This window comes from Coregonus lavaretus (assembly GCF_964263955.1).
Source record: "Coregonus lavaretus genome assembly, chromosome: 4".
Classification (NCBI taxonomy): Eukaryota; Metazoa; Chordata; class Actinopteri; order Salmoniformes; family Salmonidae; genus Coregonus; species Coregonus lavaretus.
Window position 1 is genome coordinate 60,273,774 of NC_139991.1, and position 25,233 is coordinate 60,299,006.

A 25,233-nucleotide genomic window follows, 5' to 3' on the forward strand; every position below is an offset into this window, starting at 1 on the left:
TAGTTCTCCCCCTCTTCTCTCTTTTTGTGTTCTCAACTTCTCCCCTTTATTCTCATAGCTTCTCTGTCTTCATCTAAACTCTGTTCCTTTTTCTTTTTTCTAATTTCCTTTTTCATGATCCTCTTGTCCTCTCCTCTCTTCTAATCTCGTATCCTCTCGTCCCGTTCTTTCTATTCACATTTTCTCTCATCTCCTGTACGTATATTTTCTAAGCTATATTCTCTTTTCCTCCACATCTTCCCTCTATTCATGATCTTTAGATATTTTCTTACAGATTCTCTTATCTTCTTCTATTCTCTTATCCTATACAGTAGATAGACTGAGATTATCTTCTATTGTCTTCCCTGTTTTACAGATAGAGACTTTGAGCTCATCCTGAGCCAAACCAATCACTTTGTCTCCAGCAGACTGAGGGCTCAGCCAATAACAGTGATTAGCAGACTCAGAGAGACAATCACAGCGACTCTAGCAACATGACGACCAACCAGCTGTAGCCAACTGAGGAGGGTATAGAAGGACTATAATTGCCTGTTTAGCCTGTCACCCTGTACCCCTCTACACCCCCTTTAGCTCCCTCTAGCCCCCCATCAACTCCCAGGCTCTACCCCCTCAGAGGGAGTTCAGTAAGCACCCTCTAACAGCCCCCAAAACGCTTCTTCCACCATGACCAATAACAGCAGCTCCTCTGGCGTCTGGGAGAACTCTGATTGGTCAGAGTCAGCCCAGTGCCCGCCCTCGGTGAGTGGAGCCACCTTCCTCATCGTGGCCTACAGCACGGTGATCGCAGTGGGGTTGCTAGGCAACGTGGGCCTGGTGTTCATCATTGGGCGGCAGAAGGAACTGCATAATGTCACCAACATTCTAATCGCCAACCTGTCCTGCTCCGACATCTTGATGTGTGTGGTGTGTCTACCCGTCACCGTCATCTACACTCTGATGGACCGCTGGGTACTGGGGGAGGCACTCTGCAAGGTGAGAACACAAACACTTTTCTTAAAAAATTAAAATCCTTGTTCAGAGTTTGTTTGATAACCTTGCCGTGTTTGTTTGTGTCCATAATCTGCCTTTTTTCCTCCTCCCTCTCCCTCTCTTGTCCCTTATATATCTCCTCTCTTCCCTATCAGGTCACTCCGTTTGTACAGTGTGTGTCAGTGACGGTGTCTATATTCTCCCTGGTGTTGATTGCGTTGGAGCGCCATCAGTTGATCCTGCACCCTACCGGCTGGTCCCCAGCAGCAGGCCACTCCTACCTGGCCGTAGGACTCACCTGGTTGGTCGCCTGCTTCATATCACTCCCCTTCCTGTCCTACAACATTCTGACCGACAACCCCTTCCAGAACCTCACCCTGCCCGCCAACCCCTTCAGGTGAGTCAGTGTGTGTGTGTGTGTGTGTGTCAGTAAATGTCCGCAAAAAAATGTATTTAAATTGTTGCCAGCAGCACAGTTACAGTCACCAATGCTCTAGATAACATGAAAACAGCTTAACCAGCTCTGCTAGGGCGAGTAAAATGGTCAGAGTGAGGTGTTCTCTTATTTGTGTCTGCAAGTAGCTAGCCGACTTTCGCCAGTTAGCTTGGGTGCTTGACTGTGGTTGAGGTCAGAACGATCGGATCAACCCTACTCCTCTGCCAGAGCGTCCAGTGTGCGAACAGACAATCTGACAACGCTCTGAATTTACGAACGACGCAGAGCGCACTCTGACACACTGGAGGCAATTTATGAACACACCCTGTGTCTGTGATTGTGACAGATGTAGCGCTCTGAGAGACACCATCTGTCTAACTACAGCTGTTGTATATCTACATGCATCTACATACTGTACATAAACAAACTCTCTCCTCTTTCTCTCTCTCTCTCTCTCCCTCTCTCTCTCTCTCCCTCTATCTGTGTCTCTCTCGCTCTCCTTATCTCTATCCCTCTGTCTCTCTTTATCGCTCTCAATTCAATTTAATTCAATTGCTTTATTGGCATGACGTAACAATGTACATATTGCCAAAGCTTACTTTGGAGATTTAGAATATTAACATCATTAAAATAATAATAATCAATATTGTCAATGGGACAACAGTAACAACAATAATCAATGGTCAAAATAACCATACAGTGGGGGAAAAAAGTATTTAGTCAGCCACCAATTGTGCAAGTTCTCCCACTTAAAAAGATGAGAGAGGCCTGTAATTTTCATCATAGGTACACGTCAACTATGACAGACAAATTGAGAAAAAAAGAATCCAGAAAATCACATTGTAGGATTTTTAATGAATTTATTTGCAAATTATGGTGGAAAATAAGTATTTGGTCACCTACAAACAAGCAAGATTTCTGTCTCTCACAGACCTGTAACTTATTCTTTATGTCACGGTTCAGACAGACGACCAGAGGACCACAATTGCGTCACACCAGAAAGTTTATTAAAACTTAAGGGAAAAGGGAAGTAGGGAGTGAATGAAGGCTCCAGGGGTAACAGGGATCCCGTCCAATGTGCTGGGTCTGTGCCCCCCCCAGTGGCAGCGATGCGTCCTATGAAGCCGGTGGTGGGTGGTCCAGAAGTCCTGGGGGGGGGAGACACAGACACAACAGGGCGGAATGAAACAAGGCAGCAGTACAGTTCAAGGGAAATCCAAAATACGTAGTAGCAAGGCAGAAGGCTGGTCAGAGTTACCGGGATTGCAGAGTAGTCAGGAGTCGTTATGGCAGAAGCAGGTCTGGATCTCCTGGGGCAGAAGAGTATCCAAAAATCAGGCAGGTCCGGGGTCACAAAACCAGGGTGAGCCAGAAGCGCGAGCAAACAGGTTCCGGGTGTGAGCTTTGCAGACGATCTGACACCGGAGAGCTGAAAGACAGGGCCTTAAATACTGGGAGAGGTAGTGGGTAATGCAGCGCAGCTGGCAGAGTAATTAGAGCAGAGCAGAGCAGGGACAGGTGGAGCTAGTTAGGCTGAGTAGAGAGAGTGGTGAGCAGAGTGGAAGAAAATTAAGGTGGTAACCCGGTGGAGTGAGAGGCTCATGACAGAACCCCCCCCCCAAGGGACGGCCCCAGAAGTCCCAAGAGCAACACCACGCCGGGCGGGAGGAGGGGAGCCGGAGGAGGGCTAGAACTCCTCCGAACGGTCCGAGTGAACGTCCTCATCCTCGGAGGAAGCCGGAGGGCCGTGGTCGGGAGATGGGACAGGTCCCGAGACAGGATCAGGCACAGGACAGGAAGCCGAGCGGGCAGGACGGTTAGGGACCCCTCTGGGGCGGCCCCTACGGATTGCAGGTTGATCAGGATGCCGTTGGTGGAAAGCGGTGATGAGAGTCCTATCCACAATCCGACTAGCTGGCACCCAGGTCCTTTCCTCAGGTCCATAGCCCTCCCAGTCAATGAGGTACTGGAGACCCCTACCCCTCCGTCTGGACCGAAGCAGGCGGCGGACGGTGTAAACCAGACCACCATCGACGAGCCGTGGAGGAGGAGGACAAGGCGCAGCAGGGACCAGCGGACTCTCATGGATGGGCTTAATCTTAGACACATGGAAAGTGGGGTGCACCCTCAGGGAATTAGGCAGTTGGAGCCGGACAGCAGTTGGGCTAATCACTCTTATGATAGGGAATGGGCCAATGAACCGAGGTGCCAGCTTCTGCGACTCCACCCTGAGTGGCAGGTTCTTCGATGACAACCACACCCTTTGACCAACATGGTAGGTGGGAGCAGGAATTCTCCGACGGTTGGCCCCGGTAGTGTAGCTGGCAACGGATCTGAGGAGTGTGGCTCGGGCTTGTGACCAGGTGCGGCGACATCGACGGGCAAAAGCAAGTGCAGATGGGCAAGTAACCTCCTCTTCCTGGCTGGCAAATAGAGGAGGCTGGTATCCATAAACACATTGGAAAGGGGACATACCGATGGCAGAGCAGGTCAGAGAATTGTGTGCGTACTCCACCCATGTCAATTGCTGCGACCAGGAGTGGGGGTTGCGTGAAGTCATGCATCGCAGTGCCTTCTCGAGCTCCTGATTAGCCCGTTCTGACTGCCCATTGGATTGGGGATGGAATCCGGAAGTCAGACTGACTGTGGCTCCCAGCAGGTGACAGAACTCCTTCCAAAAAGCGGAGGAGAATTGTGGACCACGGTCAGAAACTACGTCCCTTGGCAGTCCGTGGATCCGGAAGACGTGTTCCAGGACCACCTGGGCGGTCTCCTTGGCGGTTGGGAGCTTGGGGAGGGGAATGAAGTGTGCCATCTTGCTGAAACGGTCCACTATGGTGAGAATGACGGTCATGCCACTTGAAGGGGGCAGCCCCGTGACAAAGTCAAGGGCGATGTGAGACCAGGGACGTCTGGGCACAGGCAGGGGCTGCAGCAATCCGGCTGGGGGCTGGCAGGACGACTTGTGTTGGTTGCAGATGAGGCAGGCTTGGACGAATTCCCGTACATCCTTTCTCAGAGAGGGCCACCAGAACCTCTGGGCGAGCAGGTTGTAAGTGCGGGTGGAGCCAGGGTGACAAGCTAGGCGGGAGTCATGTCCCCACTGAACGACCTGGGACCTCAGGTCTTCGGGGACAAAAAGGCGGTCAGCTGGGCAAGTGCTGGGACCTGGCTGGTTACGGAGAGCCTCCAGCACCTGTTCCTCAACAGCCCAGGTCAGAGCTGCAACGATGCAGGGACTTGGCAGAATCGACACAGGGTCCTTGGAGGGGGTGTCATCCTTCTGGAATTGACGGGAGAGGGCGTCTGGCTTGGTGTTGCGTGATCCAGGCCGGTATGACAGAGTGAAATTAAACCTGGTGAAGAACAGGGCCCAGCGGGACTGCCTGGAGTTCAACCGTTTGGCCGTGCGGATGTACTCCAAGTTCTTATGATCGGTCCAAACGAGAAATGGAATGGTGGACCCCTCCAGCCAGTGACGCCACTCCTCCAAGGCAAGCTTCACAGCCAGCAGCTCACGGTTCCCTATGTCGTAATTGCACTCAGAGGGGGACAACCGACGTGAGAAAAAGGCACAGGGATGGAGCTTCCTATCCTCCGCAGCCCACTGAGAAATCACAGCACCAACTCCCACATCCGAGGCGTCCACCTCCACAATGAATTGCCGGTCCACATCAGGCATCTGGAGGATGGGAGCGGAGGTGAACCTCACCTTGAGGGTACTGAAGGCTTTGTCGGCTGCTGGGGTCCAGGTGAAGGGTTGCTTGGTGCTGGTTAGAGCAGTGAGAGGGGCAGCAACGGTACTGTAGTTCCGGATAAACTTTCTATAGAAGTTAGCAAATCCCAGAAACTGTTGCAGCTTCTTTCTGTTCTCCGGAACTGGCCATGAAGTGACTGCTGATACTTTGGCAGGATCCATTTGGATACTTCCCTCTGCCACTATGTACCCCAGGAAGGCCACTGTCTTGACGTGAAACTCACATTTCTCTGCCTTGGCGTAGAGGGAATTCTCCAGAAGACGATGAAGGACTTGCTGGACATGGCGGGTGTGTTCAGACAGGTTTCTGGAGTAGATTAAGATGTCATCCAGGTAAACGAAGACAAACTTGTTTAACATGTCCCGCAGTACATCATTCACTAGAGCCTGGAACACAGCAGGAGCATTGGTGAGGCCAAAAGGCATAACCAGATACTCGTAGTGGCCTGTTGGTGTATTGAATGCGGTTTTCCATTCATCTCCCTCCCGGATCCGCACTAGGTGGTAAGCGTTTCTGAGATCCAACTTGGTAAAAACAGTGGCTCCCTGGAGCAACTCAAAAGCAGAGGTGAGCAGAGGCAGAGGGTAACGGTTCTTCACTGTGATGTCGTTGAGTCCCCTGTAGTCGATGCAGGGGCGAAGGGATCCGTCCTTCTTCCCCACAAAGAAGAAGCCAGCACCAGCAGGAGATGAAGATGAACGGATTAATCCTGCGGACAGAGAGCCATTGATGTAGTCCTCCATGGACTTTCTTTCAGGAGCAGACAACGAATAAAGACGACCCTTTGGAGGGGCTGTTCCAGGGAGGAGGTCGATGGCACAGTCGTACGGTCGGTGAGGGGGCAGAGATGTGGCTCTTGCTTTGTTAAACACCTCTCTGAGACCATGGTAGCATTCTGGGACATTGGAGAGGTCAGGAGCGGAGTTAGTAGGTACTGGCCGAGGGGGTAGTGCGGCAGCAAGCAGGCAGGTTCGGTGGCAGTCCTCTCCCCACTCCCTGATCACCCCGGTCACCCAGTCGAGCTGAGGGTTGTGCCGGCGGAGCCATGGGTAACCCAGGATGAGGGGTTGGCCTGGAGAGGGGAGCAGGTGAAACTGGATAGTTTCTTGATGGTTTCCGGACAGACCCATCGAGACCGGGGCCGTGACATGAGTGACCGATCCGAGTAAGTGTCCGTCCAGTGCCCGGGCAGGAATAGGAGGTGTCAAACGGAGGTTCTCCAGTCCCAGTTGGCGTGCCAGCTTGATGTCCATTATGTTGGCTTCGGCGCCAGAATCCACCAGAGCAGCCAGGGTGTGAGTTGAGTCAGAGAGGCGGAGGTGAACTTGCAGCAGGGGTTTGCGGTCGGAGGACTGGATGGTCATTGAACTCAACCGGACTCCCTCTATGCCCGGTGAGCTCCGGCCCTTTAAAGGGCAGGTTACCACACGATGTCCATCACCTCCACAATAGAGGCAGAGGTTTGAGGTGAAGCGGCGCTGGCGCTCTGCAGGAGTGAGAGAGGCTCGCCCAATCTCCATAGGCTCAGACTGATCAAGCTGACCTGGGTGAGTGGCAGTAGATGACAGGAGCCCAGTCGGATCTCTCCGAATGCCGGTAGTAGGTGGACCTTGGCGCCCCCTCTCACGACGACGGGTCTGTATCCTTCTGTCGATCCTGACAGTCAGTGCGATGGCTTCATCAAGAGTGGAAGGCAGTTCATGGGAGACCAACTCGTCCTTGATATAGTCAGCCAAACTATGGAAGAACGCGTCCACCAACGATGGTGTGTTCCAAGAACTTCGTCTAGCCAGGGTTCGGAAGTCGATGGAATGGTCTGCGACTGTACGTCTGCCTTGTCGAATACTGAACAGTTCACGAGACGCCTCTGCGGTTGGTGAATCCAGGTCAAACACCTTCAGCATCTCCTCAGCAAACAGGTCGAAGGTTGCACATGCGGGGGTTTGACGTTCGAACTCTGCTGTTCCCCAGAGTCGAGCTCGGCCCGTCAGGTGAGTGATGGCATACCCAACTTTAGCCCCCTCCGTGGCGAAGGTCCTTGGCTGCAAGGAGAACTGAAGTCGGCAGCTAGTCAGGAATGGCCGGACCTGGGTTGAATCGCCGTTGAACCGCTCGGGGTTTCCAATCTTGGGTTCCGGAGCAGCAGCTGCAATGACCGGGGCAGGTAACTCGGGGGCAGGGCTGGTGGGCAGACTGGCTGGGGTAAGGTTGGTGAGGAGTTGAATGATCATGGCGAGTTGTTGTTGCTGCTGCTGGAACTGCTGCTCATGCTCATCGGTTTCCATGTCGGGGAAAGTGTGCGCTGAGTCCATAATGGTCAGATCGTACTGTCACGGTTCAGACAGACGACCAGAGGACCACAATTGCGTCACACCAGAAAGTTTATTAAAACTTAAGGGAAAAGGGAAGTAGGGAGTGAATGAAGGCTCCAGGGGTAACAGGGATCCCGTCCAATGTGCTGGGTCTGTGCCCCCCCCAGTGGCAGCGATGCGTCCTATGAAGCCGGTGGTGGGTGGTCCAGAAGTCCTGGGGGGGGGAGACACAGACACAACAGGGCGGAATGAAACAAGGCAGCAGTACAGTTCAAGGGAAATCCAAAATACGTAGTAGCAAGGCAGAAGGCTGGTCAGAGTTACCGGGATTGCAGAGTAGTCAGGAGTCGTTATGGCAGAAGCAGGTCTGGATCTCCTGGGGCAGAAGAGTATCCAAAAATCAGGCAGGTCCGGGGTCACAAAACCAGGGTGAGCCAGAAGCGCGAGCAAACAGGTTCCGGGTGTGAGCTTTGCAGACGATCTGACACCGGAGAGCTGAAAGACAGGGCCTTAAATACTGGGAGAGGTAGTGGGTAATGCAGCGCAGCTGGCAGAGTAATTAGAGCAGAGCAGAGCAGGGACAGGTGGAGCTAGTTAGGCTGAGTAGAGAGAGTGGTGAGCAGAGTGGAAGAAAATTAAGGTGGTAACCCGGTGGAGTGAGAGGCTCATGACAGAACCCCCCCCCCAAGGGACGGCCCCAGAAGTCCCAAGAGCAACACCACGCCGGGCGGGAGGAGGGGAGCCGGAGGAGGGCTAGAACTCCTCCGAACGGTCCGAGTGAACGTCCTCATCCTCGGAGGAAGCCGGAGGGCCGTGGTCGGGAGATGGGACAGGTCCCGAGACAGGATCAGGCACAGGACAGGAAGCCGAGCGGGCAGGACGGTTAGGGACCCCTCTGGGGCGGCCCCTACGGATTGCAGGTTGATCAGGATGCCGTTGGTGGAAAGCGGTGATGAGAGTCCTATCCACAATCCGACTAGCTGGCACCCAGGTCCTTTCCTCAGGTCCATAGCCCTCCCAGTCAATGAGGTACTGGAGACCCCTACCCCTCCGTCTGGACCGAAGCAGGCGGCGGACGGTGTAAACCAGACCACCATCGACGAGCCGTGGAGGAGGAGGACAAGGCGCAGCAGGGACCAGCGGACTCTCATGGATGGGCTTAATCTTAGACACATGGAAAGTGGGGTGCACCCTCAGGGAATTAGGCAGTTGGAGCCGGACAGCAGTTGGGCTAATCACTCTTATGATAGGGAATGGGCCAATGAACCGAGGTGCCAGCTTCTGCGACTCCACCCTGAGTGGCAGGTTCTTCGATGACAACCACACCCTTTGACCAACATGGTAGGTGGGAGCAGGAATTCTCCGACGGTTGGCCCCGGTAGTGTAGCTGGCAACGGATCTGAGGAGTGTGGCTCGGGCTTGTGACCAGGTGCGGCGACATCGACGGGCAAAAGCAAGTGCAGATGGGCAAGTAACCTCCTCTTCCTGGCTGGCAAATAGAGGAGGCTGGTATCCATAAACACATTGGAAAGGGGACATACCGATGGCAGAGCAGGTCAGAGAATTGTGTGCGTACTCCACCCATGTCAATTGCTGCGACCAGGAGTGGGGGTTGCGTGAAGTCATGCATCGCAGTGCCTTCTCGAGCTCCTGATTAGCCCGTTCTGACTGCCCATTGGATTGGGGATGGAATCCGGAAGTCAGACTGACTGTGGCTCCCAGCAGGTGACAGAACTCCTTCCAAAAAGCGGAGGAGAATTGTGGACCACGGTCAGAAACTACGTCCCTTGGCAGTCCGTGGATCCGGAAGACGTGTTCCAGGACCACCTGGGCGGTCTCCTTGGCGGTTGGGAGCTTGGGGAGGGGAATGAAGTGTGCCATCTTGCTGAAACGGTCCACTATGGTGAGAATGACGGTCATGCCACTTGAAGGGGGCAGCCCCGTGACAAAGTCAAGGGCGATGTGAGACCAGGGACGTCTGGGCACAGGCAGGGGCTGCAGCAATCCGGCTGGGGGCTGGCAGGACGACTTGTGTTGGTTGCAGATGAGGCAGGCTTGGACGAATTCCCGTACATCCTTTCTCAGAGAGGGCCACCAGAACCTCTGGGCGAGCAGGTTGTAAGTGCGGGTGGAGCCAGGGTGACAAGCTAGGCGGGAGTCATGTCCCCACTGAACGACCTGGGACCTCAGGTCTTCGGGGACAAAAAGGCGGTCAGCTGGGCAAGTGCTGGGACCTGGCTGGTTACGGAGAGCCTCCAGCACCTGTTCCTCAACAGCCCAGGTCAGAGCTGCAACGATGCAGGGACTTGGCAGAATCGACACAGGGTCCTTGGAGGGGGTGTCATCCTTCTGGAATTGACGGGAGAGGGCGTCTGGCTTGGTGTTGCGTGATCCAGGCCGGTATGACAGAGTGAAATTAAACCTGGTGAAGAACAGGGCCCAGCGGGACTGCCTGGAGTTCAACCGTTTGGCCGTGCGGATGTACTCCAAGTTCTTATGATCGGTCCAAACGAGAAATGGAATGGTGGACCCCTCCAGCCAGTGACGCCACTCCTCCAAGGCAAGCTTCACAGCCAGCAGCTCACGGTTCCCTATGTCGTAATTGCACTCAGAGGGGGACAACCGACGTGAGAAAAAGGCACAGGGATGGAGCTTCCTATCCTCCGCAGCCCACTGAGAAATCACAGCACCAACTCCCACATCCGAGGCGTCCACCTCCACAATGAATTGCCGGTCCACATCAGGCATCTGGAGGATGGGAGCGGAGGTGAACCTCACCTTGAGGGTACTGAAGGCTTTGTCGGCTGCTGGGGTCCAGGTGAAGGGTTGCTTGGTGCTGGTTAGAGCAGTGAGAGGGGCAGCAACGGTACTGTAGTTCCGGATAAACTTTCTATAGAAGTTAGCAAATCCCAGAAACTGTTGCAGCTTCTTTCTGTTCTCCGGAACTGGCCATGAAGTGACTGCTGATACTTTGGCAGGATCCATTTGGATACTTCCCTCTGCCACTATGTACCCCAGGAAGGCCACTGTCTTGACGTGAAACTCACATTTCTCTGCCTTGGCGTAGAGGGAATTCTCCAGAAGACGATGAAGGACTTGCTGGACATGGCGGGTGTGTTCAGACAGGTTTCTGGAGTAGATTAAGATGTCATCCAGGTAAACGAAGACAAACTTGTTTAACATGTCCCGCAGTACATCATTCACTAGAGCCTGGAACACAGCAGGAGCATTGGTGAGGCCAAAAGGCATAACCAGATACTCGTAGTGGCCTGTTGGTGTATTGAATGCGGTTTTCCATTCATCTCCCTCCCGGATCCGCACTAGGTGGTAAGCGTTTCTGAGATCCAACTTGGTAAAAACAGTGGCTCCCTGGAGCAACTCAAAAGCAGAGGTGAGCAGAGGCAGAGGGTAACGGTTCTTCACTGTGATGTCGTTGAGTCCCCTGTAGTCGATGCAGGGGCGAAGGGATCCGTCCTTCTTCCCCACAAAGAAGAAGCCAGCACCAGCAGGAGATGAAGATGAACGGATTAATCCTGCGGACAGAGAGCCATTGATGTAGTCCTCCATGGACTTTCTTTCAGGAGCAGACAACGAATAAAGACGACCCTTTGGAGGGGCTGTTCCAGGGAGGAGGTCGATGGCACAGTCGTACGGTCGGTGAGGGGGCAGAGATGTGGCTCTTGCTTTGTTAAACACCTCTCTGAGACCATGGTAGCATTCTGGGACATTGGAGAGGTCAGGAGCGGAGTTAGTAGGTACTGGCCGAGGGGGTAGTGCGGCAGCAAGCAGGCAGGTTCGGTGGCAGTCCTCTCCCCACTCCCTGATCACCCCGGTCACCCAGTCGAGCTGAGGGTTGTGCCGGCGGAGCCATGGGTAACCCAGGATGAGGGGTTGGCCTGGAGAGGGGAGCAGGTGAAACTGGATAGTTTCTTGATGGTTTCCGGACAGACCCATCGAGACCGGGGCCGTGACATGAGTGACCGATCCGAGTAAGTGTCCGTCCAGTGCCCGGGCAGGAATAGGAGGTGTCAAACGGAGGTTCTCCAGTCCCAGTTGGCGTGCCAGCTTGATGTCCATTATGTTGGCTTCGGCGCCAGAATCCACCAGAGCAGCCAGGGTGTGAGTTGAGTCAGAGAGGCGGAGGTGAACTTGCAGCAGGGGTTTGCGGTCGGAGGACTGGATGGTCATTGAACTCAACCGGACTCCCTCTATGCCCGGTGAGCTCCGGCCCTTTAAAGGGCAGGTTACCACACGATGTCCATCACCTCCACAATAGAGGCAGAGGTTTGAGGTGAAGCGGCGCTGGCGCTCTGCAGGAGTGAGAGAGGCTCGCCCAATCTCCATAGGCTCAGACTGATCAAGCTGACCTGGGTGAGTGGCAGTAGATGACAGGAGCCCAGTCGGATCTCTCCGAATGCCGGTAGTAGGTGGACCTTGGCGCCCCCTCTCACGACGACGGGTCTGTATCCTTCTGTCGATCCTGACAGTCAGTGCGATGGCTTCATCAAGAGTGGAAGGCAGTTCATGGGAGACCAACTCGTCCTTGATATAGTCAGCCAAACTATGGAAGAACGCGTCCACCAACGATGGTGTGTTCCAAGAACTTCGTCTAGCCAGGGTTCGGAAGTCGATGGAATGGTCTGCGACTGTACGTCTGCCTTGTCGAATACTGAACAGTTCACGAGACGCCTCTGCGGTTGGTGAATCCAGGTCAAACACCTTCAGCATCTCCTCAGCAAACAGGTCGAAGGTTGCACATGCGGGGGTTTGACGTTCGAACTCTGCTGTTCCCCAGAGTCGAGCTCGGCCCGTCAGGTGAGTGATGGCATACCCAACTTTAGCCCCCTCCGTGGCGAAGGTCCTTGGCTGCAAGGAGAACTGAAGTCGGCAGCTAGTCAGGAATGGCCGGACCTGGGTTGAATCGCCGTTGAACCGCTCGGGGTTTCCAATCTTGGGTTCCGGAGCAGCAGCTGCAATGACCGGGGCAGGTAACTCGGGGGCAGGGCTGGTGGGCAGACTGGCTGGGGTAAGGTTGGTGAGGAGTTGAATGATCATGGCGAGTTGTTGTTGCTGCTGCTGGAACTGCTGCTCATGCTCATCGGTTTCCATGTCGGGGAAAGTGTGCGCTGAGTCCATAATGGTCAGATCGTACTGTCACGGTTCAGACAGACGACCAGAGGACCACAATTGCGTCACACCAGAAAGTTTATTAAAACTTAAGGGAAAAGGGAAGTAGGGAGTGAATGAAGGCTCCAGGGGTAACAGGGATCCCGTCCAATGTGCTGGGTCTGTGCCCCCCCCAGTGGCAGCGATGCGTCCTATGAAGCCGGTGGTGGGTGGTCCAGAAGTCCTGGGGGGGGGAGACACAGACACAACAGGGCGGAATGAAACAAGGCAGCAGTACAGTTCAAGGGAAATCCAAAATACGTAGTAGCAAGGCAGAAGGCTGGTCAGAGTTACCGGGATTGCAGAGTAGTCAGGAGTCGTTATGGCAGAAGCAGGTCTGGATCTCCTGGGGCAGAAGAGTATCCAAAAATCAGGCAGGTCCGGGGTCACAAAACCAGGGTGAGCCAGAAGCGCGAGCAAACAGGTTCCGGGTGTGAGCTTTGCAGACGATCTGACACCGGAGAGCTGAAAGACAGGGCCTTAAATACTGGGAGAGGTAGTGGGTAATGCAGCGCAGCTGGCAGAGTAATTAGAGCAGAGCAGAGCAGGGACAGGTGGAGCTAGTTAGGCTGAGTAGAGAGAGTGGTGAGCAGAGTGGAAGAAAATTAAGGTGGTAACCCGGTGGAGTGAGAGGCTCATGACACTTTAAAAGGCTCCTCTGTCCTCCACTCGTTACCTGTATTAATGGCACCTGTTTGAACTTGTTATCAGTATAAAAGACACCTGTCCACAACCTCAAACAGTCACACTCCAAACTCCACTATGGCCAAGACCAAAGAGCTGTCAAAGGACACCAGAAACAAAATTGTAGACCTGCACCAGGCTGGGAAGACTGAATCTGCAATAGGTAAGCAGCTTGGTTTGAAGAAATCAACTGTGGGAGCAATTATTAGGAAATGGAAGACATACAAGACCACTGATAATCTCCCTCGATCTGGGGCTCCACGCAAGATCTCACCCCGTGGGGTCAAAATGATCACAAGAACGGTGAGCAAAAATCCCAGAACCACACAGGGGGACCTAGTGAATGACCTGCAGAGAGCTGGGACCAAAGTAACAAAGCCTACCATCAGTAACACACTACGCCGCCAGGGACTCAAATCCTGCAGTGCCAGACGTGTCCCCCTGCTTAAGCCAGTACATGTCCAGGCCCGTCTGAAGTTTGCTAGAGTGCATTTGGATGATCCAGAAGAGGATTGGGAGAATGTCATATGGTCATTTGAAACCAAAATAGAACCTTTTGGTAAATTTTGGTTAAAACTCAACTCGTCGTGTTTGGAGGACAAAGAATGCTGAGTTGCATCCAAAGAACACCATACCTACTGTGAAGCATGGGGGTGGAAACGTCATGCTTTGGGGCTGTTTTTCTGCAAAGGGACCAGGACGACTGATCTGTGTAAAGGAAAGAATGAATGGGGCCATGTATCGTGAGATTTTGAGTGAAAACCTCCTTCCATCAGCAAGGGCATTGAAGATGAAACGTGTCTGGGTCTTTCAGCATGACAATGATCCCAAACACACCGCCCGGGCAACGAAGGAGTGGCTTCGCAAGAAGCATTTCAAGGTCCTGGAGTGGCCTAGCCAGTCTCCAGATCTCAACCCCATAGAAAATCTTTGGAGGGAGTTGAAAGTATGTGTTGCCCAGTGACAGCCCCAAAACATCACTGCTCTAGAGGAGATCTGCATGGAGGAATGGGCCAAAATACCAGCAACAGTGTGTGAAAACCTTGTGAAGACTTACAGAAAACGTTTGACCTGTGTCATTGCCAACAAAGGGTATATAACAAAGTATTGAAAAACTTTTGTTATTGACCAAATACTTATTTCCCACCATAATTTGCAAATAAATTCATAAAAAATCCTACAATGTGATTTTCTGGAAAAAAAATGCTTATTTTGTCTGTCATAGTTGACGTGTACCTATGATGAAAATTACAGGCCTCTCTCATCTTTTTAAGTGGGAGAACTTGCACAATTGGTGGCTGACTAAATACTTTTTTTCCCCACTGTACATTGAAGAATAACAATAACAATAAGCATAGAGGACATGTGCAGGTTGGTTGGTCTGTCAGACACTGTCCCTCATTTTATGGCAGGCAGCAATGTAGTGCGCTGCCAACCCACAGCTCTCTGCATCCTCCCCCAACAGGACGGGTAGCCTATTCTCATCAGAGAGGTCTTTGAAACCTTGAATAAGGTTTTCAAATTTGGGGAAATGACACTCTAATTGTTTGATTTTTTTTTTTTAATTTTCAGGAAATGCAGCTCTGTCTCGGGTTCTGCTGTGGTGCAGTGGTTGCACAGCCTTTCCTCTACAGGGAGCCAGGTTTTCCTGTGTCTACCCTTCTCAATGGCAAGGCTGTGCTCACTGAGCCTATACTTTGTCAAGGTTTTTCTAAGGTTTTTCTCTTTCTGCTTCTCTCTCTCTCTCTGTCTCTCTCTCTCCTCACCTCTCTCTCCTTTTCTCCTCCTCTCTTTGTCTTTCTCGCTCTCTTTCTCTCTCATTCTCTCACTCTCTCCCTCTCTCTCTCAATTCAATTTCTATTCAATTTAAGGGCTTCATTGGCATGGGAAACGTATGTTAACATTGCCAAAGCAAGTGAAATAGATAGTAAACAAAAGTGAAATAAACAATAAATATTAACAGTAAACATTACACTCACAAAAGTTCTAAAAGAATAAAGAAGTTTCAAATGTCATATTATGTATGTATAGAGTGTTGTAACAATGTGCAAATAGTTAAAGTACAAATGGGAATATAAATAAACATAAATATGGGTTGTATTTACAATGCTGTTTGTTCTTCACTGGTTGCCCTTTTCTTGTGGCAACAGGTCACAAATCTTGCTGCTGTGATGACACACTGTGGTATTTCACCCAGTAGATAAGGGAGTTTATCAAAATTGGGTTTGTTTTCTAATTCTTTGTGGATCTGTGTAATCTGAGGGAAATATGTGTCTCTAATATGGTCATACATTTGGCAGGAGGCCAGGAAGTGCAGCTCAGTTTCCACCTCATTTTGTGGGCAGTGTGCACAAAGCCTGTCTTCTCTTGAGAGCCTACGGAGGCCTTTCTCAATAGCAAGGCTATGCTCACTGAGTCTGTACATAGTCAAAGCTTTCGTTAAGTTTGGATCAGTGACAGTGGTTAGGTATTCTGCCACTGTGTACTCTCTGTTTAGGGCCAAATAGCATTCTAGTTTGCTCTGTTTTTTAAATAAATCTTTCCAATGTGTCAAGTAATTCTCTTTTTGTTTTCTCATGATTTGGTTGGGTCTAATTGTTGTTGTTGTTGTCCTGGGGCTCTGTTTGTGTTTGTGAACAGAGCCCCAGGACCAGCTTACTTAGGGGACTCTTCTCCAAGTTCATCTCTCTGTAGGTGATGGCTTTGTTATGGAAGGTTTGGGAATTGCTTCTTTTTAAGTGGTTATAGAATTTAACGGCTATTTTCTGGATTTTGATAATTAGCGGGTATCGGCCAAATCCTGCTCTGCAATTCAATTCAAGGGATTTATTGGCATGGGAAACATATGTTTACATTGCCAAAGCAAGTGAAATAGATAATAAACAAAAGTGAAATAAACAATAAAAAAATTAACAGTAAACATTACACTCACAAAAGTTCCAAAATAACAAATACATTTCAAAAGTCATATGATGTGCAAATAGTTAAAGTATAAAAGGGAAAATAAAAAACATAAATATGGGTTGTATTTACAATGGTGTTTGTTCTTCACTGGTTGCCCTTTTCTTGTGGCAACAGGTCACAGATCTTGCTGCTGTGATGACACACTGTGGTATTTCAACCAATAGATACAGGAGTTTATTAAAATTGGGTTTGTTTCGAATTATTTGTGGGTCTGTGTAATCTGAGGGTAATATGTGTCTCTAATATGGTCATAGATTTGTCAGGAGGTTAGAAAGTGCAGCTCAGTTTCCACCTCATTTTGTGGACAGTGTGCACATAGCCTGTCTTCTCTTGAGAGCCAGGTCTGCCTACGGCGGGCTTTCTCAATAGCAAGGCTATGCTCTGTACATAGTCAAAGCTTTCCTTAAGTTTGGTCTCTCTCTCTCTCTCTCTCTCTCTCTCTCTCTCTCTCTCTCCTGCTCTCCTGCTCTCCGTCTCTCTCGCTCTCCTGCTCTCCGTCTCTCTCGCTCTCCTGCTCTCCGTCTCTCTCGCTCTCCTGCTCTCCGTCTCTCGCTCTCCTGCTCTCTCGCTCTCCTGCTCTCCGTCTCTCTCTCCTGCCTCTCCTGCTCTCTCTCTCTCCTGCTCTCTCTCTCTCCTGCCTCTCTCTCTCTCTCTCTCTCTCTCTCTCTCTCTCTCTCTCTCTCTCTCTCTCTCTCTCTCTCTCTCTCTCTCTCTCTCTCTCTCTCTCTCTCTCTCTCTCTCTCTCTCTCTCTCTCTCTCTCTCTCTCTCTCTCTCTCTCTCTCTCTCTCTCTCTCTCTCTCTCTCTCTCTCTCTCTCTCTCTCTCCTCAGAGACCATGTGATCTGTTTGGAGAAATGGCCGACTGAAAGACACCGTCTGGCCTACACCACCTCCCTGTTGCTGTTCCAGTACTGCCTCCCTCTGCTACTGGTGCTGCTCTGCTACCTCCGCATATTCCTACGCCTACGTCGACGCAGGTGACACACACACATGCACACTCACGGCGGCACACAAGCACACACACACATGCACTAATGCATGCTCGCAAGCACAGAAAGACACACACAAGACAATTATAGTATGCCTACTCAGATGCAGGTAATACATCAGGACAGGAGTCAAATGAATGGTAGTCAATGAGTGACCAGTGATGAATAGGTGAATAAAACAAATGAATGTGTGGAGTAATAGTCCAAGGATCATCAAAGAGGATAGCCAATGAAAAGTTAATGAGTAAATGGAAATGTTAATGAAATTAATAAGTTAAATGGAAATGTTAATGAAATTAATAAGTACCTGGTAAAGTGTGGTATAAATCCCATCCATTTAGTCCGTTCCGGTGGCCCCCCATTGATCAAACAAAATTACAACAACAGATACATAAAGAACAAATAAACAAAAGTAAACAAAAACAAAAGTAACTGGAAATGTGTGGTATACTGCAAGTGCCATCTAAAGTCCTTTCCTGTGTTTTTCCCATCCAGGGAAGTGGTGGAGCGGAGCCGGAAGGCCCGAGGAGCCCAGAGGATCAATGCTATGCTGGCGGCCATCGTTGCCGCCTTCGCCCTCTGCTGGCTGCCGCTTAACGTGTTCAACACGATATTTGACTGGGACCACCAGGCGCTGCCCGCCTGCCAGCATGATGCTGTGTTCTCCGCCTGCCACCTCACCGCCATGGCCTCCACCTGTGTCAACCCTGTGGTGAGTGGAGTTGGGTTTAGTTTAGGTTATTAGTATATGGCTCTGAATATACATCAACACCTCCCCTGTAGACATTCCTGTCTTTTCTATAGATGTATCTTTCTATTCCTACTGCTGTATCATCAAAGGTGCTGTCTATGTGAGTCTCAGAAATTGCTAATATATTAATATTATCTGAGATTAGCAAATTACTAATCTCATGAATTTTGTTTCTGAGGCTACATATATTTAAATGAGCTCATTTTAACCCTTTCCTGGGTAGTTTTTCTAAAACTGAACTCAATGATAATAGGTTTTATTTCTAATAATGATATTTCTGATAATAACAGATTATGTTCAGCAGATGCCTTATCTGGTTTAGCTCTGCTGCAGCAGGGTGCTCTAGTCTTCGTGCCACTTCAGCAAAGCTGTCTTGCTGGACTGTTGGCCTCAATGGTGCAGGGGGGTGCTGTCCTGTCGGCATGGGAGGTAATGGGGTGGGGTGGTGCTGTTCTGTCAGCATGAGGGGTTGTGGGGTGGGGTATTGAGTGGTGGCCAATGGAGTGGGGGGTTGCTGGCCTCTTTGGGCGAAGTTCTGGTCTCTCTGGGTGGAGAGCTGGGCTCTCTGGGGGAAGTGTTGCCCTCTGGGTGGAGAGCTGGGCTCTCTGGTTGAGGGGATGGTCTCTCTGGGTGAGGTGATGGTCATTCTGGGGGGAGTGCTGGGCTCTCTGGGTGAGGTGATGGTCTCTCTGGGTAAGGTGATGGTCTCTCTGGGCGGAGTGCTGGGCTCTCTGGGCAGAGTGCTGGAGTCTCTGGGCGGGGTGCGCACCTGCCGCTGCCGTAGGAGCGCAGACACTTCCCCAAGCTCTGGACAGTGCTGGTCATAAAAAAGCTAGCTAGCTGATGGATGCAAACATTTCTAGCTAGGTGTCATCATCTAAAATACCCCTAATTTATAAGACCGTTCTTTTTTGATTAATGGTGGTCGGATCCACCTATGTGAAGCTAGCCACAATAAGGATTATCCACAATAGTGGAATTTGCGGTTTACCTTCAAAATAAGTGTCTCAATGAAAGTGATACAAATGAATACAAATCGTGGAATCATGCCATAATGGAATAGATCGTGCTAAATGAGGTTGGAATGTTCTGGTATAAATTCAACAAAATACAATAATTTGTAAATTTGACAAAAATCTGTTGGAATCACACTGGATGTATTAGACTTTAGAATTGCATTGGGGGCATACTTATTTCACTGTACAGCCTTACCTATAGATTGTGGATCAATGACATGGGGTATCAGTCTACTCAGTGACACCCAGAGAACATTAAAGTCGTAGCTCTTATTGCGGGACTCTGAAACCACTGTGAATTGAGCCACATTTATTGTACCAGTCAACCTACTATGTGTATTGAACACTATTCAAATCAAATCAAATTAAATCAAATTGTATTTGCCACATGCGCCGAATACAACAGGTGTAGACATTACAGTGAAATGCTTACTTACAAGCCCTTAACCAACAATGCAGTTGTTTAAAGAAAAATGTAAAATAAAAAAAGTGTTAAAGAAAAAAGAAAAAAAAGAAAAAAACTAAAGAGCAGCAGTAAAATAAAGTAACAGTAGGGAGGCTATATACAGGGGGGTACCGGTACAGAGTCAATGTGCAGGGGCACCGGCTAGTAGAGGTAATTGAGGTCATATGTACATGTGGGTAGAGTTAAAGTGACTGTGCATAAATAATAAACAGAGTAGCAGCAGCGTAAAAGAGGGAGATGGGGGTGGGGTGGGGGGTTAGCGCAAATAGTCTGGGTAGCCATGATTAGCTGTTCAGGAGTCTTATGGCTTGGGGGTAAAGCTGTTGAGAAGCCTTTTGGACCTAGCAGAGAGAACAGTCTATGACTAGGGTGGCTTGAGTCTTTGACAATTTTTAGGGCCTTCCTCTGACACCGCCTGGTATAGAGGTCCTGGATGGCAGGAAGCTTAGCCCCAGTGATGTACTGGGCCGTACGCACTACCCTCTGTAGTGCCTTGCGGTCAGAGGCCGAGCAGTTGCCATACCAGGCAGTGATGCAACCAGTCAGGATGCTCTCGATGGTGCAGCTGTATAACGTTTTGAGGATCTGAGGACCCATGCCAAATCTTTTCAGTCTCCTGAGGGGGAATAGGTTGCCCTCTTCACGACTGTCTTGGTGTGTTTGGACCATGATAGTTCGTTGGTGATGTGGACACCAAGGAACTTGAAGCTCTCAACCTGTTCCACTACAGCCCTGTCGATGAGAATGGGGGCGTGCTCAGTCCTCTTTTTTTTTCCTGTAGTCCACAATCATCTCCTTTGTCTTGATCACGTTGAGGGAGAGGTTGTTATCCTGGCACCACACGGCCAGATCTCTGACCTCCTCCCTATAGGCTGTCTCCTCGTTGTCGGTGATCAGGCCTACCACTGTTGTGTCGTCGGCAAACTTAATGATGGTGTTGGAGTCGTGCCTGACCATGCAGTCATGAGTGAACAGGGAGTACAGGAGGGGACTGAGCACGTGTTACGCCCCTGAAAAAGGGGAGAAATAATCACGAACGTGACGCAGTTGTTTCCTCACTGAAACTTTAGTATAATCTTTTTACAAAAATACCACATTTTACAGAACAACAGATCTACAGGAACCAGAGTTTTGTAGGGTACAAAGCTTATTCAAGTCACAACAGCATAAACTGTAATTCACTAAAACATATACAAATGTTTCAATATAACTGTCAAACACAAAGTAGCTTTAGCTCAGTAACCCATAACTACATTTATCAACCATGTCAACAAAGTATTCGAAACACATTGTACAAATAACCCCAAATATATTATTAACAACGCACATGTTCATTCACAATTAGCATAAAATGGCAGCTACCCTCAGTACGAAGCTATTTCGCAGCAACCAAGCAGGTTTCACTCACACCTAATAACTCTCTTCAACTTAACTCTAAACTTACTCAAGATGTTACTAACACATACCTTAAACTCTCTTGACATGTTAGCAAGTTATTACATTCAAATTAACTTGTTTTATCAATAACGTACCTGAAAAAGGGGAGAAATAATCACGAAAGTGACGCAGTTGTTTCCTCACTGAAACTTTAGTATAATGAGGAAAAAGACCGCGATTTCCCCAGAAAGTTGGCCGGAGACCAGAGCAATCGATCTCAGGCTCATAGATTAAGAGCATTTAGTAGATCACAAATTAACACTTTTACCCTTAAATTAGGCACCACAAAATAAAGTAGTCAATATAACGTTTACACCTTCCTCTTACAATAATTTACCCTTTTACACTTGACGGATTTTAACACATTTATGCATTTTATCAATCTCTATGAACTAGTACTGGATGCATTATCTTTTTAACCTTAGATATTTTAAGATCCTTACATACCATGAACTTACTAATACTTTTTAGTGTATAACAGGCTATGAATATGTCCTTTAACCTGTCACACTCTCCCCGACAAAATAAATGTTGTCCCAACATTACCAACATTGTCTTCTTAAACAGTCTATTAGCACTGGACGTAGAAAATCCTCTTCTGTAAGATAGTCCTTGAGCAGAGGTCAAAGTTCACAGTTCAAATAGAACCAAGAAGTTATATTCACAGTCCATATCTGTTGACCAGCTGTATAAACAGTCCATAAGCAGTCTTTTCTCATACTATTGTCAACAGTCCATCAGTTGTAATGATCTATATGCATAGTCTGCTAATTGTCTCGTGAAAGTCTGTGAAATCAGTCAGTAGTCCATGGTCAAACATGTCAACTCTGTCTGTGGCCTCAAGTTTGCTGAAGTCCATACATGTAGGGTGGCTATAGGTAATATCGCTGTAGTGATGGCAGCCATGGAACCAGTCCTGGTGCAGGGTAGACAGGGAACAACTGTGGCTGTGGCTGTATACTGTAGCAGGAAGGGATACCAAGCTGATCATAGGTGATACGTCTTGGAGGGTGTCTCTCTCTTTGTGGCAGCTGGTAAGCTGGTTCCTCAGGTTCAGCAGCAGCAGTTAATGAAGGAAAGGCACTTAGTGGACGATCATCAGGCACATTTTCAGCAGGCAAGTTCATCTCCTCAGCAGGCAGTTCTTTAACTGTTGTTTTCTCCTCCAGCTGATTTTCAACAAGCGGCTGTGCTGGTAGCATATCAGGAACTGGCACCGCAACTGTTTGTTTCACTGGTGGGGGCCTGTTTTCCGACTCTCTCGCTGGTTCACTTTTGTCATCTTTAGTCATTTCTGGTTGTCTCTCAAAAGGTAAGTGGTCACAGGACATGAGCAGGTTTCTGTGCAGGACCCTGGAGCGTCCCCTACCCTTTTCTGGTCTCAACTCATAAATCGGCAGGTCTGAACCCATTTGTCTCACTACTGTGTGAATTTGATCTTCCCAATAGTTACGGAGTTTGCCTGGTCCTCCTCTTGGTGTCAGGTTTTTAATCAGAACTCGCTCGCCAGGCTGTAGCACTGAACTCCTAACTTTAGTGTCATAGTACTTCTTACTTCTTTCAGCAGCTTTCTGAGCATTTTCTTTTGCAATGGCATATGCTTCTTCCATTCCTCGTTTCCAGTTCTCCACGTAGTCTCCCTGGTTACTGGAACCTGCCTCTGTGCACAATCCAAAGAACATATCAACTGGAAGCCTGGGTGATCTCCCAAACAGAAGATAAAATGGTGAATAGCCAGTCACTTCGCAACGGGTGCAGTTATAGGCATAAACCAGTTTGTTTAGAGACTCCTTCCAGTTTGACTTTTGTGTCTCAGTTAGTGTCTTTAGCATTTGCAACAATGTTCTGTTCATTCGTTCCACTTGACCGTTCCCCATCGGGTGGTAGGGTGTTGTTCTGGACCCGGCCATGCCACTGAGTTTCTTTAACTGATGGAACAACTGATTTTCGAATTCTCCCCCTTGGTCATGGTGGATGCGGGAGGGGAACCCAAACTTCAGGGCAAAGTCATTGAAGATGAGATTTGCAGCAGTTTTTCCTGACTTTGATGTGGTGGCGTAGGCTTGAGTGAAATGTGTAAAATGGTCAACAATCACGAGGATGTACTCATATCCCCCTTTGCATCTGTCGATTTGGAGGAAATCTATACATACCAGTTCAAATGGCTGTGTTGTCACAATGTTTGTCAGAGGAGCTCTTGTTTCATGGCCTGGCTTTTTCTGCTTGACACAGCTACAAGTTTTAGTCACATAGTGCTCGATGTCAGATTGCATATAAGGCCAGAAGAAGCGGTCACGTACTAGTGATACAGTGCGGTCAGTACCTTGGTGTCCCATGTTATTGTGCAACTCTTCCATCACTTTACCTTTGTACTGCTCTGGTAGAACTAACTGCTTGCGGGCTGTAGTGATTCTGTAAAGAATACCCTCATTGTCGATTGTCAATTTGTCCCATTCTCTGAATAGGCATTTTGTCTTTGGACTGAATTCCTTTTGCTCTTTAACTGGCGGTTTGGAACCAGACAGCTTGAAATCGAGCACAGGACGGATGACCGGATCAGACTCTTGTGCCTCTCTTATCCCCTCTTTTGGGATCGAGCTGATTGTTGCTGTAGTTGTCTCACCTTCAGCTGATACTGACATAGATGCAGCTGAAATTGACCAAGGCACAAAATACTCTTTCTGTACCTCTACTGCTTGTATCGTGGCGGCAATGGTGTCTGGTGGAAGCTCCTCAGAACATTCTCTCATCAGTGACTCTACATCCAGTGGCATCCTCGACAAAGCATCTGCATCACCGTTCTCTCTGCCTGGCCTGTACTTTATTGTAAAGTGGAAATCAGCCAATTCTGCAACCCACCTGGAAGTGGTTGCGTTCAGTTTTGCAGTAGACAGAATGTAGCTGAGCGGGTTGTTATCACTGTATACAGTGAAGGTCGGAGCATAGTACAAATAATCATGGAACTTATCAGTGATTGCCCATTTTAGAGCTAGAAATTCTAGCTTGCCAGAGTGGTAGTGATAGTTCTTCTCAGCTGCTGTTAAGGTTCGAGAGCCATAAGCAATGACCCTAAGCTTCCCATCTTGCTCTTGATAAAGAACTGCTCCCAAGCCTTGGTGTGACGCATCAGTGTGTACAACAAATGGCTGAGTGAAGTCAGTGAAACCTAAGACTGGTGGGTGAAGCAGACACTCAATCAGCTGTTCAAGTGCCTGTTGATGCTGGTCAGTCCACAGGATTGGCTTGTTTGAGGGCACCACATGACTTACTTTCTTTGTTTTTGCTTTCCGTGGGTGGTCAGGTATTTTCTCTGAATCTGCTTTCAGGAGGTCATACAGACAGCTGGCCCTCCTAGAAAAGTCTTTGATGTACTGTCTGTAGTAAGTGAGTAAACCAAGCATTTTTCTGAGCTGGCCCACAGTCTGTGGTCTGATCTCTTTCAATGCTCTTACTGCTTCAAAATCGGCTGGGTCAACTTTGCTGCCGTCTGCAGACACTATTCTGCCCAAATAACGGACCTGGGGTTTAAAGAGATCACACTTACTTGGCTTGAGTTTGATGCCATATTCTCTGAGACGCTGCAAAACCTTTTGCACATCATTCACATGGCTGTCGAAAGTTTTACTGAAAACTAGCGTGTCGTCCAGATAAGGAATGCAGATGTTGTCCCGGAGCCCTTCCAAACATTCCTCCATACAACGCTGAAAAGCTGCAGGAGCGTTCATGAGGCCGAATGGCATACGTATCCACTCATAGAGTCCCCATGGGGTCACAAATGCTGTCAGTGATCTGTTTTCTTCAGAGATGAACCCTTGGTGATATGCTTTTCCCTGATCTAAAAGGGAGAACCAGGAATTACCACCTAAACTGTCCATGATGTCCTGGACCCGAGGGATGGGCTGGCGGTCAGGATGTGTCTTTCTGTTCAGGTCTCTGTAATCTATACACAACCGGAGGGTCCCGTCCTTCTTCCTAACACACACGACAGGTGAAGAATATGAAGAGTTTGACTTCCTAACCCAACCCTGGGCTATGAGGTCATGAAGGTAACCCTTCATCTCCTGATACAGTGGCCTGGGCACTGACATGTATGTGCGCTTGACTGGTTCAGAGTCCTTTAGAGAAATAGTCATTTTCAATCGTTCAATGCAGCCAATGTCATTGCCTGATCTGGAGAAGGAGTGACACTCTTCTCTAAGCATTTTCCTAACAACCTCTCTCTGTTCTTTGGTTAGGTGACTTAAACCTACTGGTGGATCCCACTGTTCAGTAGCAGTAAATGGGG

General features: G+C 49.4%; 1 protein-coding gene across 1 annotated transcript in view; it reads left to right on the forward strand.

Moving 5' to 3' along the window:
- Nucleotides 1–663: 663 nt before the first annotated feature.
- Nucleotides 664–25,233, forward strand: part of LOC311127294 (neuropeptide Y receptor type 1-like) — a gene marked incomplete at both ends in the record, with an annotated part of 34,263 nt that continues 9,693 nt past the window's right edge. Inside the window, 4 exons of the mRNA XM_084159104.1 lie at nucleotides 664–972; nucleotides 1,125–1,366; nucleotides 17,120–17,266; nucleotides 17,774–17,990. Coding sequence (XP_084015230.1) covers nucleotides 664–972; nucleotides 1,125–1,366; nucleotides 17,120–17,266; nucleotides 17,774–17,990 — 915 coding nt within the window. The remainder of the gene's footprint in view (nucleotides 973–1,124; nucleotides 1,367–17,119; nucleotides 17,267–17,773; nucleotides 17,991–25,233) is intronic.